The 25,233-nt window shown below is 42.3% G+C and overlaps 1 protein-coding gene across 1 annotated transcript in view; it reads left to right on the top strand.

Annotated features, from left to right (window-relative positions):
- col28a1b (collagen, type XXVIII, alpha 1b) overlaps positions 1–25,233 on the top strand; it is a 47,666-nt gene that overhangs the window by 7,429 nt on the left and 15,004 nt on the right. Inside the window, exons 7-26 of the mRNA XM_037533912.1 lie at positions 1,703–1,747; positions 1,834–1,860; positions 3,391–3,435; positions 3,520–3,564; positions 6,897–6,950; positions 7,686–7,754; positions 8,891–8,959; positions 9,672–9,740; positions 9,992–10,060; positions 11,035–11,103; positions 11,354–11,422; positions 11,527–11,595; positions 11,953–12,024; positions 12,302–12,370; positions 12,512–12,583; positions 12,715–12,783; positions 15,046–15,114; positions 16,027–16,095; positions 16,249–16,317; positions 17,851–17,919. Of these exons, the coding sequence (XP_037389809.1) occupies positions 1,703–1,747; positions 1,834–1,860; positions 3,391–3,435; positions 3,520–3,564; positions 6,897–6,950; positions 7,686–7,754; positions 8,891–8,959; positions 9,672–9,740; positions 9,992–10,060; positions 11,035–11,103; positions 11,354–11,422; positions 11,527–11,595; positions 11,953–12,024; positions 12,302–12,370; positions 12,512–12,583; positions 12,715–12,783; positions 15,046–15,114; positions 16,027–16,095; positions 16,249–16,317; positions 17,851–17,919 (1,257 nt within the window). The remainder of the gene's footprint in view (positions 1–1,702; positions 1,748–1,833; positions 1,861–3,390; positions 3,436–3,519; positions 3,565–6,896; positions 6,951–7,685; positions 7,755–8,890; positions 8,960–9,671; positions 9,741–9,991; positions 10,061–11,034; positions 11,104–11,353; positions 11,423–11,526; positions 11,596–11,952; positions 12,025–12,301; positions 12,371–12,511; positions 12,584–12,714; positions 12,784–15,045; positions 15,115–16,026; positions 16,096–16,248; positions 16,318–17,850; positions 17,920–25,233) is intronic.

The raw sequence follows: 25,233 nt of genomic DNA, 5'->3' as shown, positions 1-25,233 counted from the left end.
TTATATTTCAGGAGGTCACTTTGTCTTTTTTTATTCTAAGTCACAAACAAATCATTCTAGTTATTAATCTGGTGGCAAATATGCGACCAGTGACATCATTCAGTGGATGTAGAGGTGTGTTTTAAGTGCAAAGATGTCACAATATTCATCTTCATAGCTCATGAAGTGGATGGTCTCCTAAATTCTGGAAGAACTCCTACCATATAAGTCAAAAGTTTGAGTGCCCCTGGTCAAATTAAACGTTTTGTTGATTTTCTAAGAAAGAAAATGCTTTATACAGGTTGGAGTTAAAGTCGAGACGCCCAAAGTAAAATATTCCTCCAGTAAAAGTAGAAGTTCCTCCCTTTAGACCTCCACTTGAGTAAAAGTACTAAAGTATTTCCCTTCAAATGTACTTAAGTATAAAGTAAAAGTACTAAAAGAGTAATTCTGGCTCTGATGTCCTGTTATCATTTTTATAACCAGACTGGCTTCATGAACTCATTTCAGGTGAAAGTCCTCCAGCGTCTCTCTTGGTAAACCAGTCTTAATAGAACGTCATTAATTAGTGACGCTGACGTCTATTAAAATGATCAGAAGCACAAAACACTGAAGGTAAACAGTTTCCATCAGGGAGAACCGAGTGGCTCTGAAATCACTTTTTACACACAAGCAAAGTTTCAGTTTCAGATTTATTTACAACTTAGTTCCAAGTTTAAGTTGAATAAAAACTGGCTTTAAACTCAGGATCACAGATGAGCTCCTTTACTATGTTGATCTGTAGGCGTCTGTTCATAAACATAAACCAGCCCAAACTCATTTACTATAAAATGAAATGGTGTTTGTAGAAATTCAGAAAAAAGCCGCGTCAGTCTCGACTGCATATGTGGACATATTTCTATATTGAGCTCTATTTACACAAAGTTAGGTTAGTTCATCATTTATGTTGAACAGACTCTCCCAAAGTTTTACGCTGCTGCGCTGACGTTGAACCGCGTGCTGCACTGGGTCGGTATGACCAACAGGTCAAAACCAGCTCTAAACAAAGTGACCGCTGGGCCCTGATTGGTGCTCTGGCTTTGCGCTTCTTTCGTTTTGACATGTTACGTTTTTATACACACAGAAACCAAAAGGAACGACAGATTTCTCAAAATGTAGGAGGAAAAAGTCGGATATTAGACTCTGAAATGTAGTGGAGTGAAAGGAAAAAGTCGCCCAGTAATGGAGAAACTTCAGTACAGATACACCAAAAATACTAAAGTACAGAAACTCATTACATTTACTCAGTTACTCAGTTACTGTGCACCTCTACTGCTAACCTAGCCATTGATGTACAGGCTATTAAACCAAGCTAACATTAGTATTTTACCTCAGTCACTGAATAAAATGGTAGAGCAGCAATTCTGTCTATTTTCACCACAGATTTGACACGAGAACAGTTTTAACCAGAACTGAGGGAAATAATAACGAAAAAACAGTCCATTCCCAAAAATCCAGCCCATAGAGTTGTAGTTTTCCACAAGTCCATCATAACAGAAAGGGGATTTGCTATCGTAGAATTCAAACTGGAGAACCTCCCTCTATATTATTGCCGCATGATGTGAATAATGCTTACAGCAGATGTCAGGTCTTTGGCCAGAGAGTCCATTTACCAGACTTAGTTTTAAGACATTGCACCAGAGCGAGACTTAAGTCCTTTAATAAAATTCATCTTTATCTTTAGGGAGAACCTGGAGCTCCTGGCAAACCAGGAGTGGAGGGGCTTGAGGTAAATCACAGCTCTGCTTTTAATGTCACTGACCTTATATGCTTCTTTCTCTCAACTCACCCTTGTTTATTTGTTTTCATCCACAGGGACGGCCTGGGTTCAAGGGTGATAAGGTAAGAGATACTAGTCAATAGAGAAGCAGTGTTTTTCTCCCTTGTAGATCTATATGTGCTTCCTGTGGGCTTAAAGGAGGACGTCACTGCTCTTTCATCTGACATCTTTTTTCTTGGAAGATATTTTTAGTATACTTAATCTGTCTGGAAACAAATGGAGCACAGACAGGTCAAACTGGACAATCAACCACTTGACAAGCCTGTGTCTTTTGTCGCCAGCTTATTACCAGCTTGCTAGCTAGTTAACCAGCTTAAAGTGCTATGAGGAGAACTGCCAGTCTTCTAGGTTTTTAGATGTGGAGGGCACTGCAGAGCAAGTCCAACATAAATAGGTTTTTATGGGACATTTCGTGCAAAATTATAGTTTGTAAATAATTTTGAACGCTTTTAACTTTAATGTCTTTAAGTAGCAGTGGCTTATGTGCTTTCATGACGTCAGTGAGCATGAACCACTGCACTCAGCTCAGCAGCTCACCAACCAGTCAGCACTCAGTAGTAGTAGGAGTGCCCACCAATCAGCCCCCAGCAGCAGGAATGCTAACCAATCAGCACACAGTAGCATTGATACCAACCAATCAGAACTCAGTAGCAGTAACGCTAACCGATCAGCTCTCAGTAGCAGCAGGTTACAGGTCCCCCTCTAAAAATGGGCTTTCATAACGTCCCGTGGCTGCTTGCATAACATATTCTATCTCAGATTAAATATTTTAAAAATAAATCTAAGGGGTGTTCTTTAAGATTTTAAGAAGCCAGTGCCAATCTTTAAATCATATACATAAACAATCTAAAATGATAACAGTAAAGCAATTAAAATGACTGAAGTCATTCTAAAAAGTTGCAAAGCAAACTTTCACATGAACAACACACAGATTTTTATAGCTTACAGAGACAGCGGAGCCTTCAGCCCGACGGCCACAGCTGCCCAGCAAAACAACAAAAATAACCGCTGTGTGATTTAATTCCTGCTTTGTGTTTACTAGGAATAAATGCCATTTGATGAAGTTCACAGTGATCCGATGATCATGACTGCCGTGTTATTTCAACAGACAATAATGGATTTATGAGTAGACTAAGTCAGATACTGGGTGTCAGTTCACCTGCGCGGGCGGGAGCGGGACAAAACGTTTCGGTTGCGGCGGGAACGGAAGAAATGATTCCGATTTTCCACAGTAGTGGTCGGGAGCAGGCGTGGGCGAGAAAAAACAGTCCTGCGTGGAGCCACTGTCTGTCAAGCAGCCACTGTCTGTCAAGGGCCAAACCTAAAGCTAAAAAGCAGCAGTAGAGAAGGTACGAGATGAAATCAGAACATGTGGTAGTCTTGGTTCCACTTGCTGGACATCATAACAGAGAATGAAATGTAGAGACACCAGGAAGCATAATCATGAACCTTAAGATACATTTTTATCCCTTTCCTGCCAAGTTCTCCTCACGCAAAATATTTGTGTCTCGAGTTGCTGATGTCCCCATTTAGCATCATTGATCAGAAATGTGTAAGTCATGCAGTCACGGAAGCTCTAAGTTGTGTTTCAGGGTGACAGAGGAGAATGTGGAGCTCCGGGAGAAAAAGGAGAGAAGGTATGTGTGTCTATACTATGTCAAAGTCCATAATTCAAAGTTATGTTCTGGTGGATCACTGAGGCATGATACTGTGCCTTGCAGGGACTTGAAGGACCTCCTGGATCACGAGGCGCCAGAGGAGAACAGGCACAGTATACTCTAAAACAGTCACTAAGCAACATTCTGTGCTGGCACTGGTGTGGTTGTTTGGTGTTAGGTTTGTATGGCATCGTATGGTATGCACGGTTACTACTGTCAGTATGGGATCATCCAGTGAATGGATGAGTTGTGTTATTTTTATTCAGCAAACATAGCATTTATAACTCTTACTACTCAACACGAATCTCTGGATAATAAATTGGTGACCACTGGTTTTACTGGTATTACGCTACAGCTGATATACCAACAACAGTTAATTAAACATGGTAATCACTCTCATTCTCCACCCTGCACTTATGGAATGTGAGTGGAGGATCACTCTTAATCCCGTGCCAATGAGCATATTAAAGCAGGGAATCCAGGCTTGCAGGATATTATTCTTTTTCCGAGGCGGACTTTGTGCGCTAGGATTAATGTCGGGACAGTTTGCCGTAGTCTGGTCCTGCTTTGACCCTGGAGAGTTGGGCTCCTGAGGCATCAGCAAAGAGGCTTCTGATTTCTGTCGACTGAGATACACTGTGATGTTCCGTTTGTTGTCTATAAAATATAAATTTTCACTTTATGACATTTCTTGCCATGTTGTTAACATCAGCTGATGATGAATTTCCTTCAGATGGCAGAAAACTACAAAAAAAAAACGTTACCCATTTTGTTTTATGCATTGTTTTGTCCAAACCTATTAGGATGCACTGACATGAGAACTGCCGGCCAATGCTGATGTCCAGTACATACCTACCTAGATTAGAAATAAAGCATTTATTTCTGTTGTGTTATAAATGCAGTAAAATGCAGACATTTTACCACAGTAACACAGCATCGACTAAACATTCAACATCTGGCGGATACTAATCCTGATTATGAAATGATTCCAATACCGTTATGTAATCCCAATCAGGCTATATTTGACCGTTTTTCCTTCTTTGACTGTTCAAATTAATACATTTAAAATGGCATGCAGTCATTTCCATAAGTGGCTGCACTGGCACCTGTAAGGTACAAATCAGGGAGGCCTTATATGACGCTGATCAGCAAGCAGGTTAACTTTATGTTCCACTTGAATGTACATTTTACATACATCTTACTTGCTTACAGAGAAATCCAGATTTGTAGTGCAACTACTTAAAAAAATCTAACCCCTATACCACAGCTACTGCCTAGCATCACCTAACCAAGAACCTTTGGAGACCTTGGCAACTGCCTAGCAACAGCTTATCAACCACCTAGCAACACCTCAGCAACCCCCTAGCAACACCTTATCAACCACCTAGTATACCTTAGCAACCACCCGGTGCACCTTAGCAACCACCTCGTAACACATTAACAGTTGCCTTAACAATCACCTAGCTACTACCTAGAAACACCTTAGCAGCCGCCCCCTATTCCTCTATCACTCTACAACTCTCCATCTATCTATCCATCTATCTGTCTGCCTTAAATGTCTTTATAATCTTTACCTGTTTCTTTTTCTACTTCACTTTTTTGCTTTGCAAGTATCTCCCAGAAGTGCATATCCAGTTATTTTTGACATTCTGTTTTGAAACACATTTTTTCTGGTGGGATGAGCTGAACTTTATTTCAGTGCACACTGTGTGATACTGTAAGATCCCAGTTTAATTTCACTGAGCGCACTCAGGTCATTTGGGAATTGTATGATTTTTGAGCATTTGTAGCTGTGTGCAGGACATCAAAGAATGGCTGTGCCATTTCTGCTACAGCACACACAAACCACAGCAGATAGAAGCCACGGAGTACAGAGCAGGCCTCAGTAAAGCAGAGATTACTGAACCAAATATTCCCAGTTTGTGCTTTTAACAGTTGTTTGGAAAAGAAAACTGTCACATCATTATTTGGGCAAAACTTGCTATTTGGTAGTGTAATGTATCCAAAATATTATGGAAAAGCAGTTTTCTACATTGCGTTTCTAAAATTATCAGTTTAGCTTTTATTACCTTCAAATTAAGAATGTGACATACAGTATATGGACAAAAGTATTGGGACACCTACGTAAAATTACCGACAGGAGCTTTTATGACATCCCATTGTAAATCCATAGGCATTACTATGGAGTTGGTACCACAGCTTCCACTCTTCTGGGAAGCTTTCTACAAGATGTTGGAGTGTATCTTTGGGAATTTTTGCCCATTCATCCAGGAGAGCATTTGGGAGGTCAGAGTGATGTTGGACGAGAGGGCCTGGCTTGCAATATCCATTCTAGTTCATCTCAAACATGTTTGATGTTGTTGAGGTCAGGACTCTGTGAGGGCCAGTCAAGTTCTTCCACACCAAACTCATGCAGTCATGTCTTTATGGACCTTGCTTTATGCACTGGGGCTCAATCATGCTGGAACAGAAAAGGGTCTTCCCCAAACGGTTCCTGCAAAGTTGGAAGCATACAAGTGTCCAGAATGTCTTGGTCTGCTGCAGCATTAAGATTTAACTTCACTGGAACTAAGAGGCCGAGGCTTCGTGGCTAAGCTTTCGTTGCTCCCAGGTGCTTCCATTTCACAATTATAGCACTTACAGTTGACTGGGACAGATCTAGCAGGACAGAATTTTCACAAACTGACTTGTGGCAGAGGTGGTGTCCCATGACAGCACCATGCTTAAAGTCACTGAGCTCATCGGTCGACCAATTCTACGGCCAGTGTTTGTCTATCGAGACTTAAGACTACTTAAGTTTGTCCGCCTCTTAGCAATGCGTGTGGCTGAGACACCTAGGAGGGATGTCCTAATACTTTTGTCCGTATAGTGTAGCAGGCATTTACAAGTGTTCTTATTCATCAAAAATAAATACATGCGTTTGAAACAACTTCTCTCTGAGCACAAACAATGCCAGCCATGTAGAGCCATTTCACAGTTTCTACAACGGGTGTCAGAGCAGTGATGTGTAATCACTGTACACCAAGAACTTCTCCACCACAGGTTTGATACCTCTTGAAAACACAACGTCCTGCTCAATACGCAGCACAACAGAAGCAGAAAGGAAAGTCATCTGTAGACTAGGCTTTTGAAGTGAAGATAATTCATAATCAACAGCCAAAACACAAAGAAAACGTTATAGAAACATATTATAGCACATAAAGCTATATTAAATGCTGTAGTAATATTACTAAGTTTATTTCGTATAAATCATTTGTATTTATTGTCAGCTCAGTTTTGCGCTATTATGTCCCATTTTTGCGTTGCCGTTTTCATGTTCAGTACATTTATTCAAAATCATAAATAGGCCCGGCGTGTCTTGAGTTTCGGTTGCAGTTTCGGCCGGGAATTTCCCTTTCAGTGCACCACTAATGTGAATTTCTCTTTTTTTTTTTGTACAGGGCCTCCAAGGGCCACCAGGGGACCACGGACCAGAGGGCCAGGCAGGTCCCAAAGTAAGAACTGTTTGCTCCTTTTTTCTGGTACTGAAGGTTGTAAAGGATGCATGTCTCCCAGAAAGTAAAAAAAAAAACAGACCTAGACACAATATTGCTTTTATCACACTGTCTGTTAGCCAGGCTGGCAACAGAATGACATTTTAAGGTCTTTCCCATGTTGTGTGTGGGCAAGAGCAATTTAACAAAGAGTGGTCTCATAACATGACAGAGCCATGAGGAAGAATGAAGTCTGGAAAGAAAGACAGCTTTATTCTCGTTAAAGGTCAAATGCTTTTTCAGGCGTGCTTCAACATCAAATCACAATCTGTCATAGGCGGGGGGGTGGGTTGGGGTGGGTGGGGTGAGGGGGGGGGGGGTGGGCCGTTCCTCTCTGTCGCTGACATGTAACTAAGTTGTAGGCCACTGACAGAAATAGCAACACAGCTTGTTCACAAGTGTAGCATATTTGGCAGATGTGCCGTATCAGCTAAGCAACGTGAGTGGCTAGCCTCCAGAACTGCCCGTTTACTTTCCAGCAATAGGAACACCCTTGCAGTTCTGTAAGACTGAGATAACTCAATGAACTGCACGAAACAGTAAAGTAAATATGGAACTAAATATAAAAACAGCATGGGTTTCTGATAAAGTGGCCCCTGAACGTATAATAGCTTGCTGAATTTTAGTGGGTGATACATTGCAGAAGGTTTAGCTGCTATGCCGATTATCATTAACTCACGTTTAATTTGCTTGTAGGGTGACCGCGGACTTACTGGTGCGACTGGACCTCAAGGGGACATAGGCGTTGGATTCCCTGGTCCTAAGGTGAACCACCACTGCACTTAAGGAATTATCTATGAGCAAACATCTGAACTTTAATATGCGCATAACCTCATATTTCACTGACATGGTTCAATGTGCAGTTCTCTCTTTTGGGGATTTTCTATGCAAAACTCAGAGAAGTATGTATCCTAGAATAGTGGCCAGTGACACATTTGAACCCCTTGTGCAGTTGACCGTTTGCAGAATAATCAAATGACACGTCTCTCAGCCAATCATCTCCATTTCTAAACACTACGTCCTTCAGCAAGTGGAGGAAAAACAGCAAATCTCAACAGTTAACTATGTGGGACTTGGCATAATTTTGGCATAATAACGGTCAGTTCTACTGCTTGGGGGCCTTGTGGCTTTGACACAATAAAAATGGCCTAAATTTGTCACAGGACACTTTAAATGTGTTTGCATCTACACTCTTAAAAATAAAGGTGACAAATGGAACTAAAAAGTGTTCTTTGGGAGTCACAGAAGAACCTTTATTTGGTTCCCTAAAGAACCTTTCAATCAAAAGCAGTGGGCTCAATCAAACCAGCTCTTTGGGACCCTTCAGATGGTCCTTTTTTTGCTCCAACTCATAAAACATAGGTATAAAGCAAAAGTGCGGACCATCTGGGTGTCCCTGAGGCCAGATTTAAGATTTTAGCTTCTACTTTTTTCCCCCATTCAGTCTTGTTTATTACAGCAATCAGATATGATAGAGTGTAATATTATGTGCAACACTTTAAATTCAGTTTATAAGAAATATCAATAGTCCTGCAATCAATATTATCAATGTTAATACCAAAGGTGACACAAAGGTACAGAGAGACAGTCCCATTCACCATAACCTACTCCATTTCAACACTGTAGCACATCCCTAATAGCTTGATAGAGAACCACTACTTTAAAGAACTACTTTTTTCAAATGTGTGATTGATCTTTTTAAAGGTTGTCAGCATAATATAGTGGTTGAAGAAAAAACTAATTTTTTCTTTTCCCCCCAGAAATATGTGTTGAAGCCAAGAACCATTTAGCAACCTTTAATTTTTAAAAGGAATTTGCAGTTTTAATGCAAAAAAATCCTTTAAACATCCTTCACTGTCCTTTAGTTTTCCACATCTGAGAAACTCTCCGTATTGTTCTAGGGAGACAAGGGAAACCAGGGACGGCCAGGCCCGGTTGGTCCACTTGGAGTTGGGGAACCAGGCCTTCCTGTAAGTGGCTATAACTGGGATGTGCACAGGTACTCAGTTAACCAGGGAAACATGAAGGATTTTCTCATATTTGCGAGTATGTTATATTTTCCTACTCATCAACAAGAGCGCGTGAACATGAGTCGGACAAGGCAGAGACCGTTCGGCTTTATTGCTAACTAGGCTAGGCTAGGTCCAGAAACAATTAATATATATTTCTCTGATTAATAACATGTGGAGAAATGACCTCGTATAAAAGACGATGAATCCTCATGAGCATCCAATGCGACATTTGTTAGCTGTGTTGGCTGAATGAGCTCATCTGAAGATGCAGCCTCTGTTACGCAACTAAGGCTAGCTACTCTAACGGACGTTAGCTAGGTCCAGAAGCAATGAAAAGGTATTTCTCTGGCAAATAACATGTCGGCACATTCTCCACTGAGGAGAAATGCCTCCTGTAGAAGTTCTGAAGTCCTCATCAGCATCCAACATGACAATTGTTAGCCTACAGTCCTGCATTACTTTCGCCCAAAGTCATTTTTGTTGTTGTTTTTCTGCCTTGTGGTTTACTGGATATCCACTCATGAACTCCAATTTGGTAAGAATGCACATCCCTAGTAATAACGGTGTGGTGAAATGGCAAAGATGACCAATGTACCTGTAGATGAGCTATAACTGTACTTATACATGTTGTATTAACCACGCATTAAGCTGTAATTGTTAATTAATCAAGGGACCGCCAGGGCCTCCAGGACCTCTGGGAATCCCTGGCCCCCCAGGAGAGGGGCTACTCGGGCCAAAGGTGAGACATTTCAGACACATCCACACTCTCCCTCTTGCAATGCACTTGCCTGTAGATGACCTATGAGTATTTTTTACTGCTCTATCATTACTGATACTGAAAAACTCTGTGTGGACTGATCGTTTACGATGTTCTTCTGAGTGAATATTCAATAACTCCCACCACACACCACATCTTTATTCTAAGCTACATAACATACTATGTGTTTCGAAAATTAATTCAGAATCTGGCTTTACATTTCATATATACAGGGGGATCAAGGCTATAATGGTTCCACAGGAGCACGAGGACCTCCAGGTTTTGGCTTCAAGGGTGAAAAGGTAGAGCATGATGAAAATTAGGTTGTGTGTCATGGAACAAGTGATAGTAGTGATAGTAGCACGGCATCTCAGGAAACTTGCCTATGTCTTTACATATTAATGTCACACACCCACTCACACCCTCAGAAGACTTGTCCTTCACCAAGTTTTGGCTAATCATTAGGTGGCGGAGTGGGCAAGAAGAAGGGCATGGGTTCGATTCCCCGGCTGGGCAACCAGCGTCCTTTCTGTGTGAAGTTCATGTTCTTCCTGTGTCTTCATGGAGTTTCCTCCCACAGGACAACTGAACATGTTAAACTGCCCCTAGGTATGGATGTGTCTGTCTAGCAACCTGTCCAGGGTGTATCCTGTCTTCCACCCACTGACACAAGATGTGTGTGTATATGGAATTGTCATCAACTAAAAATCTGCCAATTAGAACTGGGTTAAGTGATACCTTTTTTTTTTTTTTATCCCACAACAGGGAAATTTCACCTCCGCATTTAACCCATCCATGAAGTGAAGCACCACATACACACTAGTGAATACACACACACTAGGGGGCAGTGAGCGCACTTGCCCAGAGCGGTGGGCAGCCCTATCCACGGCGCCCAGGGAGCAATTGGGGGTTAGGTGTGTTGCTCAAGGACACCTCAGTCATGGACTGTCAGCACCGGGGATCGAACCGGCAACCTTCAGGTTGCAGGGCCAATTCCCTAACCTCCAGCCCACGACTGCCTAAACGGAAAAATACCGCCTCTGAGAGAATCCTTAGTTGATGAAAGGCTTGATCCAAAGACCTACTCATTATAATTCCAACTGTTGCTTATAAACTTGAATTACTATTCTAGCCTTGTAGCTCCAGTGCAAACGAAAGAAAAAGTTTTTTGTCACCAAACATGTCTTGACTGAGGAGAAAACTGTATACTTAAGATGTTCCACTAACCCACTTTAAAGTATTTGATGTTACTTCTTTAATTTGTGTGCATCCACAGGGAAACCTAGGGCCTCCAGGGCCTCCGGGTCCAGTGGGGGCTCCTGGAATGGGAATTCAAGGAGAAAAGGTTTGTAATGAGAGTATAATGTACAATGCTGCCATACCATGAGATGCTGATGGTTATCTTATGAGAACTGAAGCACAGATTTATATATATATATATATATATATATATATATATATATATATATATATATATATATATATACATATTATAAAATGTAGTAAAGAAAAAGTATAAATATTAAAAATAGAACATAAATTGTGACCTGTGCAGAAATTCCTCAGGTTTTACATTCTGCTATCTACATCTGTAGGGAATCCAGGGACCTATGGGCACTCCTGGTCCAAGAGGTGTCCCAGGAATAGGAATCATTGGTGAGAAGGTAAGATAATTGTTTGTTTACTTCAACAAAGACTGAAGAATCTGAAGCAGTGCAGTTCATCAGAAGACTCCAGGAGGAATACAAGTTCTCTGTTTTGTTCTCAGGGAGTCCGTGGCTTCCCTGGAGAACGTGGACCATCTGGAGAGAAAGGTGTCGGAGAGCCAGGGCCCAAGGTAGGAGCAATGATTTTTCACAGGTTGTAGTGGAAAGATAATTGAAAATTGTAATGGGAGTTTTGGGTTGGCTGGTGTAATGTTTACCTCAGTAGTTCATTTTTATAAAACCACTGCATACATTATTTTAGAACTGGTAGATAGTAGAAGAAACGTAATGGGGTAGATTGTAGAATATTTTGTTCAAATTGTAATAAAGTAGAAGTTAAAATATTTGCATGTGAAGATACTTAATTTTTCAAATCTAACAAGTAAGAGCTTGCAAGCTTTTGCTGTCCAGCCATTTTTAGAATTGTAAGAAATGGAATAGAAATTGTTAAAAATAAATATATATGGACATGCCATTCTGTGATGTAGGGCGATCCTGGCTTTCAAGGTGAACCGGGCGAGCCAGGTGCTCCAGGAGAAGACGGACCCATGGGCCCAAAGGTTGGCGTGTTCACATGACGAATTTTTAACCAAAAAGTTTCACCACTCAAAAAATGCAACATTTGGCGTTTCAGATTGGCACAACAGTCTATAGGGCACCCAAACTCACTCAGCTGTCCAATGATCTAGCTAGTGGGTTGGACTTCGTAGCAGCTAAACTAAGGAGAAAACTGGGAAAAAGTTAATATATATATAAAAAGAACAACAATAAAAGGAAACAAAACACAAAAGAACATTTGGCACAGATACATATACACTATAATCTTTGTTTATCTAGGGTGACATAGGCTTTCCTGGGCCTAGAGGACAAGATGGACCACCTGGTAAAGGTCTTCCTGGAGAGAAGGTATATACGAGGTCCTGCCTAATAGAGATCAAGTAGATAGAAAATAAATAAGAAATATTTCTGTCAGATGGAATTTGTGCATCTCAATACTGTAATATACTGTTTTAATATACTCTCATAACATGTGCTATATTCTTTAAGGGGGACCGAGGAGAAAAAGGATCAAGAGGACAACCAGGACCCATGGGACCAACCGGCCCAGCTGGAGAAAAAGTAAAACGATAAACAAAATTAAAAACAAAGCAATATGTACCAATTAAGCATTATTTAATTACCTACTCTGCTAAATAAGTAAATAGAATAGAAATCTGAACAGTTTTATCAGACATCTTCTTCTCAAATAGGGAAAACCAGGTGGCTTTGGGCCTCCTGGAATGATTGGTTCTCCAGGAAGGGGAATACCAGGTGCTAAGGTAATGTAAATGAGATTTTGTATGATTGAAGTTTAGTATTATCTGTCAAAATGAAAAGTATCCAAACACAAACATACTGTAGAAAGTAAGTATATTAGCCTTAAGCTTTTTTTCAAGCTGGATTAGTTTTACTAATAATTTTTAGTTTTAGTTTTACGACTAAAATTAAACAGAAACAAACAAACAACCAACCAACCAAAATTAACTCCAAGTTAATAATAGAATAGCATTAACCCAGTAAAGTGGGTTTATTTAGGAAAAGGACAGAAATTGTTCTGTCTTGTGAGATGTGCCTTCAGATATTACATTCTGCTTCTAATTAGCCCATCACCAAAAATGCTGTATATTATACATTATATTTACAAAGGTATTCACTCACCCATCCAAACCATTGAATTCAGGTGTTCCAGTCACTTCCATGGCCACAGGTGTATAAAGCCGAGCCCCTAGGCCTGCAGACTGCTTCTACAGACATTAGTGAAAGAATGGGTCGCTCTCAGGAGCTCAGTGAGTTCCAGCGTGGTACCGTGATCAGACGTCACCTGTGCAGCAAGTCCAGTCGTGAAATTTCCTCACTACTAAATATTCCATAGTCCACTGTCAGTGGGATTATAACAAAGTGGAAGTGATTGGGAACGACAGCAACTCAGCCACGAAGTGGTCGGCCACGTAAAATGACAGAGCAGGGTCAGCGGATGCTGAGGGGCATAGTGCGCAGAGGTCACCAACTTTCTGCAGAGTCAATCACTACAGACCTCCAAACTTCATGTGGCCTTCAGATCAGCTCAAGATCAGCATAGAGAGCTTCATGGAATGGGTTTCCATGGCCGAGCAGCTGCATTCAAGCCTTTGGAGTGACCAGTCCCGTTTCTCTGTCTGGCAATTCGATAGACAAGTCTGGGTCTGACTGCATTGTGCCAAGTGTAAAGTTTGGTGGAGGGGGGATCATGGTGTGAGGTTGTTTTTCAAGAGTTGGGCTCGGCCCCTTAGTTCCAGTGAAAGGAACTCTTAAAGCTTCAGCACCAAGAGATTTTGGACAATTTCATGCTCCCAACTTTGTGGGAACAGTTTGGGGACGGCCCCTTCCTGTTCCAACATGACTGAGCACCAGTGCACAAAGCAGGTCCATAAAGACACGGATGAGCCAGTTTGGTGTGGAAGAACTTGACTGGCCTGTACAGAGTCCTGACCTCAACCCAATAGAACACCTTTAGGATGAATTAGAGTGGAGACTGTGCGCCAGGCCTTCTCGTCCAACATCAGTGTCTGACCTCACAAATGTGCTTCTGGTCTGAAGAACGGTCAAAAATTCCCATAAACACTCCTAACCCTTGTGGAAAGACTTCCCAGAAGAGCTGAAGCTGTTAGAGCTGCAAAGGGTGGGCCGACATCATATTAAACCCTATGGATTAAGAATGGGATGTCAGTGAAGTGAAGTCTCATATGTGTGTTAAGCCAGACGAGCGACTACTTTTGGCAATATTGTGAAAATCTTACTTTGAACTCGAGGAGAAAGGAACTAGGCCAAGAGCTCAATTTTGCCAAAAAACTGAGATTTGTAATTACATTACTGTAAGGTTGATTTGGACTGAAGGGGCTCAGAGTCTGACGAATTATGAAAGGTCAATTTACAACAGAATTATTACTTAGCAGATTGTATAAAGTACTGATACGGCTTTAATCTTTGGCTTAAATTTTTGGACAAATGCATTTTGCTAGTTGTTTGCTTGTTGAACTTCTATCCCTGACGTGCAGTTCTTACAAACACAGACAAAAAGGCAAACAAAAGTCCTTCCTTTCTAAGAAATATCTGGACAAATTCTGAGTTGAATTTTAAGACAGGCTCATATTTTTTTAGTTTGTCTATCTAGTTACCTCAGCTATGGTTAGCTAGCTAGGCTCATATGTATCCTGTTAGATAGAGATAGAGGTACCATCAAATGGCTCACTGGGACTTTTTTACCTCCACGTTCTCATAGCTGCTGACTAATTTACCTCGTTTCCACGCTATGTGTGGCGAAACGACAGCCATGTGACCTGGTTCTGATCATTTACGATCAGATCGTGTTAAAGGGGGCCAACAAAGTCTCAGAGAAACAGATGGACTACAGTCTGTAACTGTAGAACTACAAAGTGCAGCTATACAGTAAGTGGAGCTGATAAAATGGACAAGGAGCGTAGAAATAGACGGTTTTAATGTTACGGCTGACCAGTGAATAAACCTTAGTGCGCTGAGTTTAGACATATCTGTCTTTTTTGCAGGGGGATCCTGGACAACCTGGACCACCAGGACCTGTTGGGGAAAGAGGAGTCGGGATACCTGGACCCAAGGTCCAATATTACAGAATTCCAGTATTTTGCTGTTAATGCTGTATCAAATCAAAGCCCCTGTCCTAGAAGGTCATAGCAGTGGGCAGACTGACCCATCCACACTTCTACTACTTCAGGCTTTGCACAACGTCAACAAAAATTCTCATTCATACTAATTGTAGCCCACAGCTCAGTTTTTGTCAAGCTGTGTACGTTTCCAGTGTATAATTCATTTAAAGCTTATTTATAGTGTATTTTCTGTTATGTCATCGGCATTTTAGGCCACGCAGCCATGCTAACAATGCTAGTGGTGTAGCTAGCTCACTGTGTTAGGCTGTGAACTTAGCTTAGCTTAGCTTATCAGATATCATTTAAGACTGAACACATATTTCTGGTAATGAGTTGTGAATGAATTCTCATGAGCTAGGATGAGATTTTTGGCAGTGCTCTGTAAAGTTCAACCAACCGGCAACAGTAGTTACAGTCGTGTGCAAAAGTTTGGGCACCCCTGGTCAAATGGCGTTTTGTTGATTTTTTTTTTTGTTTTAAGTGGAAATAAGGGAACACGTCCTCTACGGAAACACATTTTAATGCACAACTACTGAATTGAACTTACTGGGGGTGGGGCATAAAGTTATGGCATAAAGTTATGGCATATTTCATATTTTATATTTTATATAGATCTGTTCATTTCAGCACATAAATAAAAAACTGTGGACTAAAACAGGCAAAGAAACAGTCACATTTAAGTGTGTTCTCTGTGGAGGATGAACATTTGTCACTTTGAAAAGCAACAAAACGTGTAATTTGACCAGGGGTGTTGAAACTATTGCACGGGTGAGGTGTACTGCCATCAAGGACTACATCAGTCCCATTTCTATTAAAGATGATAACTCTTAGTTCTTTTCTTGAATCCCTTTTCTTGTTCATAAGGGTGACAAGGGACTGCCTGGACTTATGGGACCACCTGGGCTGAAGGGAGATGGCTACCCTGGACCACCTGTAAATATGATTCCCTTACTATGACCTGCTTCAGTGAGGTCCACCAGCCAGCCCACATTTTTGTTCTAAGCTAGCATCTCCAGCTGCAGTAAGTCTTGTATCTATGGAATCATTCTGTGTTTCTTGTGTTGATGTCTCCCTTGTAATCCACAGGGATTTCCAGGTCCCCCAGGACTAAGAGGAGAGATGGGGCTAGAGGGGAAAGGCTTACCTGGACCAAAGGTACAAAACAAGTCAGCAGTTTGATAGCTTTGGTCATGAACAGGAGAGGGTTTGAGGTGATTTTGCTGAGATAGGAATGTTTTATTCACTTTTGCCAGGAATTAGAAAACATACCACAGGTCCTTGCCATTGCTTTTAGGAGAAATGCATTTACCCTCTACCAAAGTAATAACCTCTATATAGAATTGCCAGAGGTGGACAAAGTACACAAATCATGTACCTGAGTTAAAGTCGAGACACCCAAGGTAAAATATTCCTCCAGTGAAAGTAGAAGTTCATCCCTTTAGACCTCCACTTGAGTAAAAGTACTAAAGTATTTACCTTCAAATGTACTTAAGTATAAAGTAAAAGTACTAAAAGAGTAATTCTGGCTCTGATGTCCTCTTATCATTTTTATAACCAGACTGGCTTCATGAACTCATTTCAGGTGAAAGTCCTCCAGCGTCTCTCTTGGTAAACCAGTCTTTTAATAGAACGTCATTAATTAGTGACGCTGACGTCTATTAAAATGATCAGAAGCACAAAACACTGAAGGTAAACAGTTTCCATCAGGGAGAACCGAGTGGCTCTGAAATCACTTTTTACACACAAGCAAAGTTTCAGTTTCAGATTTATTTACAACTTAGTTCCAAGTTTAAGTTGAATAAAAACTGGCTTTAAACTCAGGATCACAGATGAGCTCCTTTACTATGTTGATCTGTAGGCGTCTGTTCATAAACATAAACCAGCCCAAACTCATTTACTATAAAATGAAATGGTGTTTGTAGAAATTCAGAAAAAAGCCGCGTCAGTCTCGACTGCATATGTGGACATATTTCTATATTGTGCTCTATTTACACAAAGTTAGGTTAGTTCATCATTTATGTTGAACAGACTCTCCCAAAGTTTTACGCTGCTGCGCTGACGTTGAACCGCGTGCTGCACTGGGTCGGTATGACCAACAGGTCAAAACCAGATCTAAACAAAGTGACCGCTGGGCCCTGATTGGTGCTCTGGCTTTGCGCTTCTTTCGTTTTGACATGTTACGTTTTTATACACACAGAAACCAAAAGGAACCACAGATTTCTCAAAATGTAGGAGGAAAAAGTCGGATATTAGACTCTGAAATGTAGTGGAGTGAAAGGAAAAAGTCGCCCAGAACGGAGAAACTTCAGTACAGATACACCAAAAATACTAAAGTACAGAAACTAATTACATTTACTCAGTTACTCAGTTACTGTCCACCACTGAGAATTGCTCCTATTGACATAACCATGCTCTCCCAACACATGCCACTGTCGATAGGTAGGACAGGTGGAGTACATAACCTGACCTAATCTAACAGTGTGGCCTTTTAAATACATATAGAATACAATCTGAAATGAATAACACCCTCTAAATGTATGCATTGTTTCTCATTGGGTTCATTTTTTCAGTATGTGGGTGGAGCATTCTGTCTTTGTAATGTGCCATCAACACATATTTTCATATGTCAAGACAAATATTAATTTGTTTCATGCTGGCATGTTATTTTACGGACATTTTCTTTCTCAGGGAGATCGAGGCCTTCCAGGACCGTCTGGGCCAATTGGACCACCAGGCATTGGACAGTTAGGCCCAAAGGTTAGTTATTTCACCATCATTCAAGGTGCAAAATTTTGGATGTCCATAGTTAATCATATGGACCCTCTGAAAGCCTCAGGCTACAATTTGTGGGGTCACTAAACGCTCAAACACAAATTCAGACCTTCACAGTTAAAGTTGTGTTTGTTTTTCTTAATTAAAGCTATTTTATTTAGTCCATGTAGCCATTTTCTGTATTCTGAGGATTCAAATGAGAGAAAAACAACAAAATTCTCTCTTTGTTCATTTCATTAAAAAAAGAAAGCGAAGATATCTCAAATGAAAAAATGACAGCTAATCATTTTGGCCCTATTGGCATCAGCCTAAGTAACACTGAGTGAGGTGAAATAATACTGCAGCGTATTCTGCTCACCGTGGACACTGACTTCTTACTTGACTGAGTTCTTTCTATAGTAGAACTTTTTAACACAGCAATTTTTTTGGGTGGCACAACCTTCCATGTGTATTACTGAACATTAAAGATCAGCAGAGCAGGCGAACATAAGCTTGTTATCTGAAATCAGGTGGAATGATGACAAACTAAGCTACATTTTTCACTCATGAATGGACGACTGCAATTTCAGCGCAGCTTATTCCGTTTCTGGAGACAATGGGCAAAAATATACCAAGCTGCCTTGTTCACCATTGTTGCATGTGTGACCCGAGGGCTACCTGATTCCAAATTGTGACCCGAGGGCTACCTGATTCGATTATTATTCGGTAACCAACCCAAAGAATTACCTAAATAAGGCACGCAGAGACGTTAAGAGGCTGGTATATTAACAGGTTTATTAAGGATAGAAAATTTGACAGCTGCACACATCATAGCGATCAGACCCACTTCTAAAATCACATCACCCTAGCACAATCTGGGCCTCGATGGGTTAATTACTAATGGTAAAATAACCACGCATAAAAAAAAGGAAGGAACCACAATACCAGCCTAGGTTCAACCCCCCATACTAAATTACACACTGTGATTAAATAAAATCAGTAGACAATGAAAAGAGATTACATAAATATACTTCCAGTCACCCACACTAATCAAATCAAAAATAAACCAAACGTGACACAGCAACCTTCAATATAGGTGGGACAGAAACCCGGCTTAAATGAGCTGAATATCCTCTACCTTTCAGCGTGCGCCTCCTAACCGTCCTTCCTAAATTAAAAAGGCACCAGATTAACCAGGGGTAAAATATATTAGGGGCTGCCCTGGGTCAAAAAGCCTCCCAATAATATACTAAAATATTCCTTTATTAACTATTTAAAAATGATGTAATGCAGAGGTATTAAAAAAGGGGAAGAAGAAAAAGCAGTGGCTATTGTTGCTGACCGTACAGACCGGTTAACTGTAGCAGGTGGAATGCACAGCGCAACTTCACTTTGTAGTACTTCAGATATCCCCAGGGGCTCACACAATATCTGTCACGCCACACTGCTGATTCAGAAAGCCCCCCACTCTCCCTTTAAAATAAATAAACAAACCATCATTAAGACACTAAACTGGGACCTCCTGTGGTTATTATTAATAAAAACCACCAATACCTGACAATACTACGACAGTAATACATATCGTAACTGCCAGCATTTACAAAGCATTTAAACAGCAACCGTACCTGTGTAAATGTGGGCTTCTCGCACACACACGGCGCCAGCAGGCTCAGTCACGTTCCTATGGTCTTCCCCAAAAGTTTAACATGCACATTAGCAACATACAGCTTCACGGATCTTCCCGACGCCGAGCTCAGATTTGCCCCCACGAGATCAAACGATACTTCGTTCTCCCTGCGCGAGACTATATAGCGGGTGAAGCCGAGATCAATCAAAACACCAGTGTCAAAATAAAAGCCCCCTCTATGCTTCTACCCATCACATCCACCCCTACTTTGAAATGTCACCGTCCCGGTGACAAACAAACCACAAGGGTTACCATGGTCTAAAGAAACACTGGACTGTATTAAGACTGGGCTGAGCTGTAGCCCCTACCTCCTCATGCTGGAAGGTGACTGATCGTGGGAGGTTATACAAATTCGAATGCTGGCCGGCCGTTTTCCGGGCTGAACGTCGTACTGGCACTGATGCCACTGACGGGGATAACTCAGGCTCTGGTGGGACAAGGTTTCCTACTGGCTCTATGTTCAGGTCTAACTCTGGAACAGCCCCTTGCCTCACCATCCACTGGCCAAAAATTGAATCCTCTTCACTACTACTTTCTGTAGAATGCTCCTCCACTGATTCAACCCTACTCGAGTGTTCTCTCTGTGAAGCCACTGGGGATGTAACTTGTCCCGGGACCACTCGTAATTCAGACCGGTGCAGGTTTCTGGTAGGACCTAGACCGTCTACTTGCCTAATGGTGTAAACTCTGCCACCTCCATCCAGGCACTTCACCACTTCATACGGCGTACTATCCCAGATGTCTTGAATCTTATTCCGACCTTGAAGGTGATTCCTTCTATAGACTATAGTACCATAAGGAAGCACAGGGGCAATCCCCTTTAATGAGGTCGGTACTTGCCGCCTGGTGGCCGCTGTTAGTTGCCGCTGTGCACTTGCATAAGCAAACCGTAGGAACTCTTGCTGCTCTTGCACCCAATCTCCTACCATACCCTCCACAATTTCTTCTTCCGCAACGCCCAGCAGTGCGTCAATGGGTAGTTGAGGTTTCCTCCCAAACATCAATTCGTATGGGGTGTGGCCTGTTGACTGATGCACAGTGGTGTTATATGCAAACAATAACTGGGGTAACTGTTGTGGCCATCTTCGTTTTTTCTCCACGGGCAAGGTTCTCAGTAAATCATGCATAGTGCGGTTAAACCTTTCGCACTGCCCATTACCTTCAGGGTGGTATGGTGTTGTTCGACTTTTCTGTATCCCATACAATTTACATAATGCTTTTAGCATCTCACCTTCAAAGCACCGGCCTTGATCCGAGTGTATTCGTTGCGGCACCCCATACACATAAAACCACTTCTCGATCAGGGTACGTACCACAGTGTTGGCTTTTTGGTCAGAAGTAGGGAATGCCTGTGTGAATTTTGAAAAAACATCTGTCACCACCAGTACATTCTCTCGACCATCGCTGGCCTTCTCAAGCAAAGTGAAATCTATAGCAAGGATTTCCAGAGGTTTAGAGGCAGACAAATGCCCTGGAAAAGTTCGCACCTTTGGAAACTTAGCTTTAGCTACTACACAACGGGCACACTGCTGACACCACCGTTCGATGTCCTTCCCCATCTGGGGCCAATAGCACCTCTGCCGCACTAGGTATGCTGTTCGTTCACACCCCTGATGGCCATGGTCGTCATGAAGAGCAGTTAATACTTCGGCCTGTAATGTCTCTGGTAACAGCAACTGCAAAAACTCCTTGTACTCCCCTGGCCCATGAGTCAGGCGGTAGAGCACCCCACCTCTCTCTCTTATCCGTTTCCAGTGCTTGACCAGTCCCAGTACAGGTTTCTTTTCCATTGCTCGCTCTTCAGAAGAAGGGGGTCGGCCCCGCCCCCAATACACTAGAAAAGCTCCTATTGTTGGATCCGCTGATTGGAGGGCTACAAGATCTACTTTTCGACGTATAGGAAGGGCGTCTATAGTAGCCAAGGACCCAACACACGGAGGCCCACCAGACAAATTTGGACCAATGGGTGGAACAGAGAACCCAGGAGCAAGGTCTTCAATATAAGAAGGTGCAGGTAAGTCAGGTTGTCGGGACAAAGCATCAGCAGCTCTATTGGTGCTTCCAGGTCGATACTTAATGTCAAAATTAAAAAGAGCCAACTGTGAGGCCCAGCGCTGCTCAACTGCACCCAACTTGGCAGTCTGGAGATAGCTCAGAGGGTTATTATCGGTTAGCACTGTAAACTTGGCCCCCAATAAGTATTCTCTGAATTTCTCAGTAATGGCCCATTTCAACCCCAAAAGCTCCAATTTCATGGAACTGTAATTAGACATATTTCTCTCTGTAGGATGCAACCCCCTGCTTGCGTATGCTACTGGACGTGGTTTTCCTTCTTGTTCCTGTGACAACACAGCCCCCAGACCCGTATGACTTGCATCTACTTCCAAGATAAAAGGCTTGGCAAAATCTGCATATGCCAAAACAGGTGCAGTTACCAACTTGTCTTTGAGTAGGCGAAATGCCTCCTCACATTCGTCACTCCAATGCCCATCTAGTAGGCTCAGTCTGGGTCTCGACTTAGCTCCTTGAAGGGTGGCCACTAATTTATGAAGCGGCGCAGCATATCTAGCAAATTGAGGGACAAATCGCCGGTAGTAAGAAGCGAACCCAAGAAAAGATCGAAGTTCCTTCACCGTGGTTGGACGCTGCCATTCTGACACCGCGGTAATCTTATCAGGGTCAGTCGCTACCCCCGAGGCAGAGATCACATGTCCAAGGTAATGGACTTCATCCTGAAAGAAATGACATTTCTCAAGTTTTAGTTTCAAGTTGTGCTGTTGTAATCTTCCCAAAACCATCTCCAAACGCTGTAAGTGGGACTCAAAAGAGGAGGAAAAGACCACAATGTCATCCAGGTACAGTAACAAAGACTGAAAGCGTTCATCTCCAAAAATACGTTCCATGAGTCGCTGAAAGGTACTGGGCGCATTACAGAGGCCAAAAGGCATTCGATTGAACTCAAAAAGGCCGAAAGGAGTGCAGAATGCTGTTTTTGGCTTGTCCTTTTCTGCCATAAGGACTTGATTGTATCCACTAGTCAGATCCAAGGTCGAGAACAATCGAGCACCCGCCAAAGCATCCAAAGATTCCTCAATCCTTGGTAATGGGTAAGCATCCTTTCTAGTCTTTGTATTCAACTGCCTGTAGTCAACACATAACCGTAGAGTGCCATCCTTTTTCTGGACCACAACAATTGGAGAGGAATAGGGACTACAGCTCACCCGCACCACTTCCCTCTCTAAAAGCTCTTGAATATGTGCCTTAACTTGCTCATACTGGGAAGGTGGAAGCCTGCGATAACGTTGACGAACTGGTGTATCATCAATCAATGGAATTTCGTGTTGTACTAAGCTGGTACACCCTAGATCACCTTCAGTTTGGCTAAAGACCCCACTATACCGTTGGAGCAACTCTTTCCCTTTTTGCCCCTGAGCTAATGACAAGGTAGGCCAAGAAAGATTAGACAGATCTAGTGGCTGACCCTCAACCTGTAGTGCCTGTATAATGGCAACACTCCCCTGATCTTCAACCCTCTCCTCCAAAATCACCACCGGGTTTTTGGTTTGTAGCGCTACCAAAAATAGACTTCCCAACACAGTACGGGGTGGTAGCCACACATCTCTGGTCTCCACATTAACTACCGGCACCCAAGTCTGGCCTCTACTAAAAGAAAGATAGGCTCTAGAAAGTAAAATGCCAGGTGGTAGCTTACTGTTCCCAGGCTCCAGCAATACTGACTGTAGTGATGACCCCACATGCTGATTGCCAATAGCTTCCACCAATTGAACTGAGCCTGCTGGAATGCGGATGGCCATACGTCCTGCTACCTTCACTGGGCCCAGGCAACCACTCAAAGGCAGGCAATCTAACTGATGGCATTCTTTGAAAGCCTGCTTCCAAACATACCCCACCGACTGCAAAGGAGGGGCCTGAAAAAGAGTCGAGCCATGTTGTTCAAACAATTCACGGTAACACTGGCCGATAACATTCATGCCCAATAATCCCGGGACCCTAGACTTTTGAATTTTACTATGGGGATCAACAGGATCTCTAATAACCAAAACACCCATTGCCGCCAAGGTCCTACCTAATACTTGCATATCCAACTCCAAGTAGCCAATATAGGGAACTTCCAAACCATTAGCTGCCCTAAGTTGAAGCCAGCGACATTGCTGTAAGGGTCTAAAAACAGACTGAAAATGTTGATTAAAAAATGTTTCAGTAACAGTAGTAACCATAGAGCCTGTATCTAGTAAGCAAGGAACAGAAACCCCTCCCATGCATACATCAATAACAGGACAAACTCCCATTAATCTAGATAATGGGCTAGAGGGCAAAGTGGAGCCTTCAATATGCCTAGCTGGCGGTTGGCCCTCCCCACCAGCCGGTATTAGTTTTCCTGCGGCTTGAACGGAATACCCGCGCTCCTCGATCCCCCACTATCTGGAAACCTACCCCCCCTAGATACTGGGTTAGATCCTCTACCTTCCCGACAAAACCTTGCAATATGGCCTGGTTGCTTACAACGAACACAAATAGGCCTACCAAAAGAATCATATGGATAAGATGGAGCAGTTTGACCCAAGGAAGCCCCCTGTGTAGAAGGTGACTTATTACCCAAAGACAAATGTGTCAACAACATATCCAGTTGAGCTTGCTGCTTTTTCAAACACTCCTTCAATTCAGCTAATTCATTACTAGGTTGAGCCGTTACTGCTTGGCTGGCAGCCCTATACTCACCTACTACCTCAAGTTGAGTATCACAGGAGTATGCGCGGGTCCTTGCCAATCCCCCATGCTCACCTTCTTCTACCCAACGAATAGCATCACTGCGTATAGTTAAAAAGGGAACATTAGGGTTAAGCCTCACTGTACGTTTTAACTCCCGCCGTAACATGCTATCCCGGACGTACTCAATGAATTGATCCCGTACCAAATGATCGCCATTTGCAATGGGCCTAGGGCTTTGGCGTTTAATAATCTCCATTAGGGATAAAAGAGAATGCGAATATTCTCGCAAAGACTCCCCTTCTAACTGTCGACGGTGGAAAAATTGCTTTTGTAATCCAATATAAGATTTAGAACAGCCATAAATATCAACCAGAATGGTGAGAATTTTCTCTGGATCATTTCTTTCACTCGCTGGGCGAAATTTAATCTCCGTTTTAGCTTCCCCATCTAAATGATCGTATATAAATAAGGCTTGCTCACGTGGCGACATGTGACGACCTTCCAAAGACCTGCGCACCTCCTCAACCCAATCTTCTACTGAGGGCATATCTGCAGATTTGCCAGAAAACCTAGGACATTTTCTCTCTCTTGGAATGTAGATATACCGCTCAAACCTATTTTGGCTAACCTCTGCTCGCATACTGGCTTGTGTCTCCTCCCCATTACTGGTGCTAGCACCCACATTAACACCTTCAGTAGCTTTCAATCTATCATTTTCAGCTTGCAACTGCTGCACACGTTCGTTCAAAGCCCTTAGTTGTTCTTCCATATCAGAATTAGGCAGAGACATGTCGCCCAAAAAAAACACACCAAAAGGAGTCAATGTACTTAAGACAAAAGAAAGAAAAAAGAAAAAATGGTTTCCAGCGTCACGAGGAGCGGTCAGGTCTGCAGTCTTCCTT

This window comes from Pygocentrus nattereri, chromosome 24 (genome assembly GCF_015220715.1).
Source record: "Pygocentrus nattereri isolate fPygNat1 chromosome 24, fPygNat1.pri, whole genome shotgun sequence".
Lineage (NCBI taxonomy): Eukaryota > Metazoa > Chordata > Actinopteri > Characiformes > Serrasalmidae > Pygocentrus > Pygocentrus nattereri.
This window is presented reverse-complemented; position numbering and strand designations above follow the sequence as displayed.